At 47.0% G+C, this 12,125-nt stretch overlaps 1 protein-coding gene and 1 pseudogene across 1 annotated transcript; both read right to left on the bottom strand.

Annotated features, from left to right (window-relative positions):
* Positions 1-480: 480 nt before the first annotated feature.
* On the bottom strand, positions 481-7,694 carry LOC103543166 (protein SSXA1-like). The gene is made up of 8 exons (XM_008510068.2): positions 7,606-7,694; positions 6,450-6,585; positions 6,090-6,204; positions 5,644-5,742; positions 4,044-4,093; positions 2,319-2,457; positions 1,517-1,617; positions 481-1,047 (listed from the first exon to the last, which is right to left on the bottom strand). The coding sequence occupies exons 2-7, from the start codon at positions 6,516-6,518 to the stop codon at positions 1,559-1,561; spliced, it is 531 nt and encodes a 176-aa protein (XP_008508290.2). The 5' UTR covers positions 6,519-6,585; positions 7,606-7,694; the 3' UTR covers positions 481-1,047; positions 1,517-1,558.
* A 2,335-nt stretch (positions 7,695-10,029) lies between these two features.
* On the bottom strand, positions 10,030-10,980 carry LOC103543167 (retinol dehydrogenase 12 pseudogene; annotated as a pseudogene).
* Positions 10,981-12,125: the final 1,145 nt, after the last annotated feature.

The raw sequence follows: 12,125 nt of genomic DNA, 5'->3' as shown, positions 1-12,125 counted from the left end.
TGAATCACGACTAAGTGGATTCTTCCATTTCTGTCCACATGTCCCACAGGGAGCGCTCCTTGCCTATTCCTCCGCGTTCCCCGGTTGATGGTGTCATCTCTGTCTCCTCCCACACACTCCTAAATGGACCATCCCAGCCCTTGACTCTAAGGATGTTACAGGTTGGTATAGCCAAGGCATTCAACCATCAGCTGCAGAATCCTGCCCCAGGACTGGGCTGTAGAGTGTCCATCAAAAAAACAACTGGAAACATCCCCCACTAGAATGTCAGCTCCACATGGGCAGGAACTTTTGTCTGTCTTGTTCCCTGATGTCTCTTCAGCACCTAGAATACTGCTTGGTAACAGTATGCACTCATTAGGCGCTTGCTGAATGCATGAACCCTTTGACCCAGCAATTCTACTTCTAAGAATGTGTGCTAAAGAAACGCTCACACAGGTGCACAGGGCTGTGTGTGCAAGAACGAGAGGAGCAAACAACTGGGAAAACCTTGTCAATGTTTATTAATTGTCAGTGACTAATGCAGGGTAAAGAATAATGGAAGTTTGCAGCATGAAGCATCCGCTGAAGAGGAAACAGAATGAGGGGGACTTGTCCAGGACACGCTGGTAGTGGGAGAAAGCAGGTGGGAGATGCACATAGTGGTACCCCGTGTGTGTGTGCGTGTGTGTGTGTGTGTGTAAATGCAGAGAAAAACGTCTGGAATCAAATGCCCAGAACTGCCCTCAGTAGTCCTCTCCCCAGGGAAGGGGAGGGTAGTGCTGTTCTATGCAGAGAACATCTAACGATACTTGTTTTCTAAGGTAGGTGCATGGACACACAGACAGAAATACGCATTAGGTATATGGCTTACTCATTAACAAAACTCTAACATCTAACAGAATGTTTGGCACATAGTAAGGAAAATCGTGCTGAACTTTTCACTGCTGTGAACACTTTTTTTCACTTGCTATACACTTAATGGCCAGGAGTTCACAGCCACACCCATGTTCATGAAAGGCCGCCAGGTTCTGCTTCTTATCATGGGCACTTGTCACATCCCTGAGGCTGAGGCAAGGAGAAAGCAGAGAAAATAAGTGGCAGTGAGCTCCCACTGCCTGAGAAATCAATCCCCCCCTCCTCATCCCGCCCTGCAGGAACTTGAGCACTGCGACTCCACCCTTCCTCATGGTCTGCACGCATCTCCCACTGTTCCTCAAAGCGAACCTTCTGCGCAGGCCACAGCGACTCCCTCACCTGTCCTATGAGTTCTTGGGCTAGATGAAAGTGTGGCCTACACACCAAGAGCTGGCCTGGGGTTTGGAGCCCACAGCATCCTGGGAGGGGAAGATCCCTGAATATACAGAGCATGGAGTAGGAAGAGCATGGGAAACCTCAACGCTTAGCCTCACTGCTGCACCCCAAGGGACTAGGAGAAAAGAATGACTTGGGGAACAAGTGACAAGCTGGGATACCAGTACCATAATGGAACAGTGCATCTTGCAGGAGTGTAAGGATGGATTGAAGGGTCACTTACAGAGTTAGTCATCTTCCTCAGGATGACTGATCTCTTCATATGCTACTGGGTTCTTTCTCGCAATCTGTGGGCCCAGACATTAGTCTTGCCCTCCCCGGGTCCTGTGGTGGAGAAGAGCTGGTAACTGGAGCTTGGGTGGGCTGGGGAGTGTTAGGCTCTGTTTTGTCAGATAAGGAGATGCCTCCTCCCTCCCAAGTGCCCGTGGGCCTTCTACATAGTCTGTGCCACATCTTCTGACTCAGAGACTTAGACCCGCACCAACACACACAAAATGTCAGTTAGTGTCTTAGCTTCTGGCTCCTCCCATGGTCAGGTTTAGATCCTCGACCTCTTTCATTACCGGAACATTCATTCAGACCTTCTCTCATGCAGCGTATATTCAAGGGCATGCTGTGCATCAGGCATTGAGCTGAGGGCTAGGACTGCAACTCTGAGGAAGATACGTTCCCAGCTTATCACAGATGGAATTACTCCAGCACCTTTTATATTGTCGGGCCTTCTAGATTTAATTCAAGGCCTTTGAACAATTTGTGAATCTGATTCTTTATTTCCATTTTGTGGACTAGAATCTAGACTTCAGAGAATTTCGAAGACTTGTCCACAGTTAAACGGCTTTTATATCGATGACAATTCAAGTCTGTGACACTGGAAGTCATGTTCTAACATCTCAGCTGGAGCTGGGCGAGCTCCTCAGTCCAGCCTGGACCGAGGCCTACCCAGGATCCATCGCCCACGCCTAGACCACACACTCGAATGTCGCCAGGGAAGCCAGAGGAGTCGTTCCCACATAGTTTTCTCTTACCTGGTGTCTTCTCACTCTGTTGACCAGAGGTACTTGCTTCTCCCAGGGGGAACAGCTGTTTGTGAGCTTGCTTTGAGCCGGGTGTTACTGGTACTGGCTTTGAATCATTCTTTTCCTTTGCTGGCTTCTTGCGCATCACCTTTTTAATGTGAAGGTCATATATAAACAATATAATATTTCTCTAGTGCTTTAAAGCTTACAAGCTATCTTCACATGCAGTATCTTAACATCCTCAACAACTCTGGGAGCTCGTTACATTACTTATACTTAAATTGTGAGGAACCGGGGAGGTTAGAAGGAAAAGGAATGGCCTAAATGAGGGGTGTTTCCAGGACTAGAACGCTTGTCTTCACGCTCTTTCCAGACTGACACTCTTGTAAACAGCAAAAGCCTCCATGTAAGTGGGAGTGTGGGATACAGAAGATTTGGGGAAGAATGGCATTCTAAGAATCCACAAGGTTTGTGAAAGAAAGGAGGGGCTTCTATCAAATATAAGGGATCACATATAAGCTAGTAGACAGCTGCTGGGAGAGTAGATGTGAAAACGCACAGAGAGGACAAAACACCGCTGGAAAATGGTGTGGAGGAGATGAATGAGGGAGGGGAGAGGAAAGGAATGGCTCCCAGAAATGACTGTACACGGCAAAGCAAGCACTGCCAGACATGACAGACTGTCCTACCCTGGCAAGAATGTTTAATGTGGAAACAGGCGAGGTGGTTCCCGTACCAATTCTGCTTGCGCCAGAGGGTATCATTGACCAACAACCTTAAGCTACCTTTCATTCAGCTCCCTCATTTATGAAACAGTGAACGATAAATGTAAACCAAGCAAAGGGAAAGTACTTTCTGAGCTTGTGAACACTGTTTAAATGTGGCAATAATAAAAACGAACACTTCCTCTCATGCTCCTTCTTTGAATTCTCTCCTCTAGTCTCCACTCTGACAATCCAATTCCCAGACCCCTTTACCCTCTAAACCAGAGTTTAATCTGTAGTTGTGGAATCGCTTCTTCAATAAACACGCAGGCACCTCTGAGCGTCCCCCTGGGCTGGGACCGAGGCTTCAGAGATGTCTCAGGTGCAGATGAGGCCCCGAAGGAGCTCACAGTAGGGAGGGGCCCACAGTCTAAGTGACTCCTAAACCAGATGACAGTGGCCCCAAGACAGAGCAGAGAGGAACTGACACTTCCTGTTGCGAGATTGGGTGTCTAAATGGAAGCAGCAGCAGCAGCTGTGAGATAAAGCCCTGGGGGGAACGCCGGAACTTCATAAACATATGAAAAAGTTTATAAGCTTGGGAATGGTGTGGGGTTTTGGGTTAGACTACTGCCACTGCCATTGCGAATCAGGCAGCTCATTTAACATCGCTGTGCCACAATATCCTCCTCTTCACTATTATTTATATCATATAATAATATCCTCATTATTATTTCTGGATAATGATAGTAACAACGCTACAGAGGTTTGCTTAAGGCTTAAACGCATTAATCCATGTGAATTGCTTAAAATATCTGGCATCACTATGAAAATAAAAGAAGTATCAGCTACCACAAGTGTTATGAATTATTATAAAGCTACTGATGCTCCATCGGGCATTGTGATAAAGAGATCAGGACAGGGAGGCAGTGAGGGCCAGGCCACTTTTGATATTCTCCCACTCTTCCCAATATTCACATCCGTGGAGGGAGAAAGGGTCCCTGGTCTTGTAGATTTGGAAGATACTCACCTTCTGGCGTTTTCTCTGTTGCACACTGGAAGCCTTCTGAGGAGGTTCATCTAAAAGAAGGTGATAAATCAGAAGGTTTTTCTTTTCTTTTCTTTGTAAATATTCCCAAACTCCAGAAAGACTCCTGCGGTACCAGGGAATTCTGCAGCAGAAGGTCGAGCCCACTCATTGTCAAGGAGTTATTGTGAGCCGGGCTTCTGCATTATCTTTAGTAATGGTTTATGAGTTTACTTGCAGCATCAATTCATAATTTTCCTTCTGACGCTTTACAAAATGTGAATGAAGCCCCATCCCCACCTCATCCTATTCCATTCCATATTTCTTACTTTTTTCCCCCCAAGAATTAAATTGATTGGTTGGGAATTTGAACTGTATTCCCTTAAAGATGTGTGGCAACTAAAAACCATGGTATACTTACAATGGGTGAATTTTACAGTAGGTCAATTATACCTCAGTGAAGCTGTTCGGTGTGTGATGAACCATGGATGATTTAGTCCAGCAGTTCTGGAATGTTTCCACTATAAAGGCATTCCTTTAATGTCAAAAACATTGTAGACACCCCAGCCCTGGATTTTCAGTGCTCTAGCAGTTTGGGAGCCTGTGGAATCCGGCTCCCTTAGCCGGGGAGTCAGAGGTCTATTGGAGTCAGTTTGAACATTCTGACCCTGTCTTCTTACAACTGTACTGTCAGAGCGGAAAAACAGGTGAACGCATCCTGTCCCCTTTAAAGTGAGTACACACACTGCTCAGATGCACAAAGAGTTCTGGAGCCCGTTGCTTTTTTTCACCCTATGTTGCCTCTGCTCACTGACAAGTGGGAAAGCTCAGCGTGTGTGTGAGAGCTGCTCTCTCAAACTCTCTCCCAAGCTCAGCACAGAATCAGGTTTGATTAGGAGGGAGAAGACTATTCAGTTTTCATAAAACACAGGGAAAGAGCTGTATGCCCTTACATACTGTGCTAATCACTTTCTCTCTTAAGGCATTTATCCAACACCTATGCGCTGTTATGAAATTGACTCTGGAAGTTTTTGGTGGATTTGGACTTTCATTACATTTTTCACAATTGTGCGGTGATTCATTAAGGGTGTTTAGCAAGAACAATAACTCCCTTAAAAAGAAATGTTTCAAACATACAGAAAATTATGGAGAATAATATTGGAAACACGTGTGCATGCACTGCTGAGTCTAGCATGATCTCAACATTATGCCACAACTGCTTTAGATCACCTTGAGATCTTTACTCAAAATATAAGAAAACACTATAAACAAGTCACAGCTGAAGGCATCTGTGCAGCCCTCACCGACCCCTGCCCTCCCTCATTCTCCACTTCCCCACTCCTGAATTTGATGGGTTTTATTCTCATTAAGGTTTTTATACATCTGCTATTTACTTATTATCCATAAACTATATATTCTTGTTTTACATGTTTTAGGATTTTATATGAATGACCTCTGACTGTACTTGACCTTCCGCATCCAACTTTTTCACTCAGCCATGATGCTTTTGGGAGAACAAACTCCGGAGAATCTTTCCCAAGCAGCTGGACCCCAAAGCAGTCAGGCTTCAGGAGATTCTTTCCAGGCCCTTCCTGTCACTCACCTTGATTCCTGGGGTTCCGACCTTTACCAGAATTACGCCCACGGGATTTTGTGTTCCCTTTTTTAGGACACATGAAAGCTGGGAGTTTGGCCCTGAGACCTAGAAAGAAGCAAAATATTTGTTCCTTAAGAGACAGCCTGAGAGGAGGGTGGGATGCTGGGAGGCAGCACGGACAGTAAAGCTCATCAGCCAGGGGGATGCAAACAAGGGCCGGTAGGAGAGAAACGTGCAGGATCTAGATCTGAGCATCTCTGTGGCCACTGCTGCCTTCAGCCCTGCACAGGATATAAAAGAGCAGAATGCCCAGAAGCTGCCCTGGGATTTCTCCCCCCTTAAAAGGAAAGTGGGGACCCTTGCTGCAGCCTAAGCAGCAGCCATGGCATGGCAAGGGAATGGGGCATGATCATATGTTCCCAGGCTTGTCTGGACTCAGAATTTCCTGTTACCTAGACTAGTCATGGTGTCATAGTTTCTCTTCATATACACATAGGTGATTTTCTCGGAGTATCCCAGCTTTGCCCACTCTTCCTTACAGATGTATTTGGAAATATCCTCGAAGGCCTAGAAAACAAAGAAAATTAAATCCGGGCAGCAACTCAGCTAAACACGGCTGACATTCACAGACCTTGCCGTCTCCAGGGATGTCAGGCAAGGACCGAGTGAGGGTGGGGAGCTCCCGAGGCTCCAGATGGCCGCCTGACACCCTGCTCCTTGGCCCCAGTACCTCTGACCTCACCTCCTCAGAAATCTAGTCACCCTACCCTGTCCCTTGGGCCTCTCCTCGGACCTTCTCTAGATCACCTCACCTTGCATTCCTTCTCCAATTTCCGGGTACCCTTCTTAAGGCTCTTTGCAAAGGAACTGTCTCTGTTCATGGCACTGGGAACGGTCTGATCTCAAAGAGACGCAGCCTGTGTTTCTCCAACCACAAGGGCAAAGGTCCTGTAGAGAGAGAAAGCACTGAGGGAAGGCCATACTCAGTCACCTGGAATCAAGGTTCTACTTTTCTTCATCCTGGGCATATTTGTCCTTGAGTAAGGACATGGAGGGAAGTCAGATGAGAATAGGGGGCTGGAGGCCTCTGGGAAAAGTATTGATTAGGGATGACAGGTTTTCTGTGAGCATGATCAAGGCAGCCTTGAGCCTTTGAAAGGGGTTGGTTACTGTTGTTAGTAGTTTGCCCGGAGTTGGCTTATCCTGAAGGAAAGATACAAAGACCTTTGTTGGGGAATCAGTGACGTGAGTGTATAGTTTTATTTGGGGGGGTGGTGTTTTGAGGGAAAGGGGGGGGGGTTAGTCCCAGAGATCATATGGTGTCTCTGACTGATGGGTTTGAGTTTTCAGGAAGAAGGATGTGGGGTTTCGCTCTGTTGAAAAGAAAAGAGGATCGTTAATATCAGCGGATTTAGAAGCTATTACTAGGTCATTTGAAAATTATTGGAGTGAAGAGAGCTGGAATCTTGGGAGACTACAGGACCAGCCACCACTCAGGCTGAGAATGTGGGGAGTTTCAACGCGGCAATCTGGTGCTCCCCAAACTGACGGCATTGGGAGTCTCTCAGGGAGAGGAAACTTAGGGGTCTCTGAGGCCCAGAAGATTGCTGCTTTATCCCAGAGGAAGCAAGAAAGCAGCTCCTTAGGCAGAGGCTATCATCTCTGGTTGAGGAAACCTAGGGGAGTCTGGCTGATTTGGAGGTTTCTCAGGCTGACGGGAGTTTTGCTTCCCTCAGGAACAGCAATTAGGGAGTCTCAGAGACTGAAGATAGTTTTAGTTTTATCTCTGCCTGATGAGGATCGCTCCGAAAGGCTTTCAGTTGTCTCTTAGCCCTAAGGATGTTGAAGATGGGGGGGGGGGGGGGGACGCAAAGCAAAGACCCAACCGCTTGAGCGCTGTGAAGAGCCTGCCAGCTTTTCTACCTGAACCCCTTAACGTGTCCAGGGAGAGCCGCAGAGAAAACCTACCTCAGCAGTGAGGCGGCGGCGAACAGCAGGTCCACGACGACGCGAAATCCTGCAGCGCAATTGCCCAAGAACAATCGACCAACCAGAACGGTTAGTAAATTTGATCTGGCCAATCGGAGGTAGGAAAGTGGGCGGGGCAAGTGAGGCAGGAGTGGGGTCTATCAGTCCAGTTTCCAGGGACAGGAACGCTTCTCAAACTGGGTGGAGACTCTAATTTTCCCGCTTGAAGCGAGGTTGCTCTCTGCGAGAACTGGCCACTCCGGGTTCCGTAGGCACGCATGCTCAGATCTTCCTACTCGCTGCTGTGTATTTGTTGTTTCTTTTTTAATAAATGGTATGTGTGACGCAGGCTGCCATTTCAAATCCTTCCTATCGGTCTCCTGGTTCCTTAGATAGGAGGGCTTTCCTAGGACCTCCCTGGTAACTTAAGAATTTTGAACTTTTTAAAAAGGTTTTAGAAATGTGCTTTTTTGACATGCACTTTTTCAGGAAGACCGAATAATCAGAAACATGTTATACCCTTTAATACTGATATTTACAACAATAGTATTAAAAAGAGTATCTATGTAATTAGGGCTTGCTGTGTCCCTCAGGGGGCTCAGAGGTCACTTTCTCTGGAAAGTATCTCCTGGGACTGCTGCGTGGCCGAGTAGTTAAGTTTGTGCTCTGCTTCTGCTGCCTGGGGTTTCACCGTTTCGGATCCTGGGCATGGACCTAGCACCACTCATTGGGCCGTGCTGAGGTGGCGTCCCAATAGCACAACCAGAGAGACCTATGACTAGAATATACAACTATGTACTGGGGGATTTTGGAGAGAAGAAGAAAAAGGACAAAAAAATGATTGGCAACAGATGTTAGCCCAGGTGCCAATCTTTAAAAAAAAAAAAAAAGAATTTCCTGCCCCCACCCTAGTGCCCCTAATGGGTCCCCAATACCCCCTGGGCTTCCCATCCACAGCCCTGATCTCTCTAAGTCGCTCCTCCTAGAATGACAGAGAGCTTTCTTAGGGCAGGGACAGTGCAATGACTTCTGTACCCAGCACAAAGCCCTTTATGTGCGCCATCCCATTTAATTTTTATGAACTCCCCTTGAGTTAAGCACTGTTATCATCTCCATTGTGCAGGTGTTGAGACTGAGGTTCAGAGAGTTAAGCAACCTGATCAAAGTCACACAATCAGCAGGTAGCAGAGCCGAAATTCACCCCCAAGTTGGATGGAGTACAAAGTCTGTACTTTCAATCACGCCTCTATGTTTCCTCAAATATTTGTTTGTTGGTTGAATGAATGAATGAATGCATCTTAAAACTACAAAGGACCTTTGACATAATCTGCATAATTCCTATAATTACCCATAGTTTCCTGTGGCTACTGTAACAAATTACCAAAAACTTGGTGGCATAAAACAACAGAAATTTATTCTCTCACAGTTCTGGAGGCCAGAAGTCCGAAATCAGTATTACTGGCCGAAATCAAGGTGTCAGAAGGGCTGTGCTCCCTCCAAGGCTCTAGGGAGAATCCATTCCTTGCCTCTTCCAGCTGCTGGTGGCTCCCACAATTCCTTGGCTTCTGGTGGCATTACTCCAATCTTGAAGGCCAACATCTTTAGATCTCTCTATTTCATCTTCACATCACCTTCTCCTCTGTGTATCTCTTCAAATTTCCCTCTGCCTCTTTCTTTTCCTCTTGTTTTGAGTGTGCAGTCTTTATTTTCTCTAAAAATTGAGGTAAAGGAATTCTTTGGAAAAAGAAACCATCTGCATGATTGAAAATGGGAAGGTCCTAACTTACACAATGTTATATGTCAATTATATCTCAATAAAGCTGGAAAAAAATTTTAATCTTAAAAAAGAACTGGAAAAAGAAAATGGGAAGGTCTGGCTTCATGCAGTGGCTCCAGGATGCTCAGAGGAAGGAACCAAAGTTGGCCAAGGTTGGCCAAGATTTTCCTGAGTTGATCTAGACTCCAGAGTTGTCACTAGTATTCTAAAGAGGAAAGAGATCAGTCGAAAGTTTGAGTCTCATAGTCCCTGGAAATGTGTAACGCTGATGCTCCTCTCACCTCAGCTGAACATGCTGGCTGGCATTTCTGATATTGGTGAGGAAATTGCCCCAATTTCCCAGGCTCTTCTGCCTTCCCCATGGCCAGCCTGGGATCTGTCCAGTCCTCTTGCCCCAAGAGGACAGCTGACTCTTGCAAGTCTTGGAGAAGAATGCTTTGTAGGTATGAATGTCTTGTGCCATGAGCCAGCTTTACAAGAAAATTGGTTGTGCAAAGGCTTCCAGAAGGGTCAGGAGAATCAGAGCAGGGAAGGGTTTGCAACAGTAGCCAGCCAGAAGGACAATCCTTCAGGCTGGACCTTCTCCTTGGTCCCCTTTCCTTATGGCATGGACTGGACATGATAAAGCTGAGGCTCTTCCACCAGCTCTACTCTCCCTGGATTCCTAGAAGCTCACAGCTGGCGATCTGCAGGCACTCAGCTATTTTGTTATTTCAGGCCTTTGGAGACACTCAGGTCCTCTCGCAGTCACTGAAGTGCTCGCCACTCAGGGACTCCAGGCCCTCAGCCAGGGTGCAGTGCAAGCTGGTCTGTGCCCCCTCCTAGGCCGACTTGACGAAGGGGAAGAAGAGCCACCATAGCAGGCACGCAGGAAGAAGTGTCAGACCAGCTCAGAGTGGATGATGCCTGGGTGCACTGCGTAGGTGGTGACCCCTGTGCCTTGGAGCTTCTTGGCCAGCTCCTGAGTAAAAAGCGCATTGGCCAGCTTGCTGTGGAAGTAAGCAAAACTCCAGCTGTAGCAGTTCTCACTCTAGAGGTTGTAGAAACGAATCTTGCCAGCATGGTGGGCCACCGATGACAGGTCCACCACCCGGCAGGAGCAGACTCCTTCAGCCACTCCAGGAGCAAGTGGGTGAGAAGGAAGTGGCCCAGGTGGTTGACTTCCAGGTGGGTTTCAAAGCCATTGGTTGTCTTGGAATATGGACACATCATCACTCTTGCATTGTTGATCAGAATACGGAGCTGCTTTTCCTCTGCCACAAAGCCTTCAGCAAAGACTTGGATGGATTTGGTATCGGACAGGTCCAGTTTCAGCACCATCACCTGAGAGTTCTTTGTATCAGCTTGGATTTCACTGGCAGCAGACTCCCACTTCAGTACATCTCAGCAGGCAATGCATACTCCTCTGCACCCTGGCTGTCTCCTTGTCTATGCCCATGTCGGCTCTGGAAGCTGCACATGTGTTTTCCAAACCCTACCAGCAAAGAACTTCCTGATGGATGGAGCTATCACGTACAGGAAAGAAAGGACGGAGGTGAGCAGTCCCAAGATAATCAGCATCTTTTCAACTTCTTTAGTTGCTGCTCCTTTAGCGAAAGCAGCTTCGACTCCAACTCTGGCTCGGGCTCCTCTCGCTCCTGGCTCTCAGCAACAGCTTGGCCTGCTTCTTTCTTATAAGGATACATGTGGTTGCATTTGGAGCTCACTCAGATAATCCAGGATAATCTCCCCATCTCAACAGCCTTAACTTAATCATATTTGCAAAGAACGCTTTTCCAAATAAGGTAACATTTATAGGTTCCAGGGAGCATGACCTAATATCTTTGGGGGCCATTATTCAGCGTACTACAAGCAGTAAGTCAGACAGCTTGTTCTGAAGTTCTGGGGTCACAGGGTTTGCAAAGGAGTGACTGGAGCTCTTTGGGACTACATGGGGTGGAAGGCAGTGCAGCTTGGTGGGAGCGATGTGGGCTCTGTAGTCAGACAGACCTGAGCTCACTTCCCAGCCCCAACACCTGATGACTGAGTGACCTTGGGCAAGTCACTCAACCTCCCTGACTCTCCATTTCCTCCTCTGTGAAATGAGGTAATAACTGCCCCTCCCTCACAGGGCTATTGTAACTTGTGCTTATAAAGCACCTAGCACAGGGCTAGGCACAGTGAGTGATCAACAAACATTAGCTGTTGTTATTATTAAATCATGAACATGGTAATAATAATACCGTGCATTTATTCTGTGCTTACTCAGTTCTGGGTTCACAAGGAATCTTTTTATTATTATTATCTTATTGAGGTCACAGTGGTTTATAACGTTGTGTAAATTTCAGGTGTACATCATTGTATTTCAGCTTCTGTATAGGCAAGGTATCTTAACATACCCTCCCAGGAGCATGTGATATAGATGGTCTTATTGCCCCGTGTCACAGACATAGATTCCAGAGGCCAGGATTTGCCCAAATCAGTTAACAAATAGTAGAGGAAGGAATGAAGACCATGTCTGGTTGATCCTTCCCCACATTGTTAGTCTCCACCACAGGAGGAGACTGTAAACCCCAGCACCTGCGGAGAGCACGTGTAAATGACAGACACATCTGAAAACAGGAAAGTCTGGGGCCAGTTGCGTGGAAGGACTTGCCGACTGTCAGGGCTGCAGACTGTGGTGTGGGAAACCAGGATGGTGACAGTCTCTGTGCTCAGCGCTATTCCACAAAGAGAATAAGAGACTCTCTGCGCTGGTGGTGGT

This window comes from Equus przewalskii, chromosome X (assembly GCF_037783145.1).
Source record: "Equus przewalskii isolate Varuska chromosome X, EquPr2, whole genome shotgun sequence".
In the NCBI taxonomy this organism is placed as follows: Eukaryota; Metazoa; Chordata; class Mammalia; order Perissodactyla; family Equidae; genus Equus; species Equus przewalskii.
This window is presented reverse-complemented; position numbering and strand designations above follow the sequence as displayed.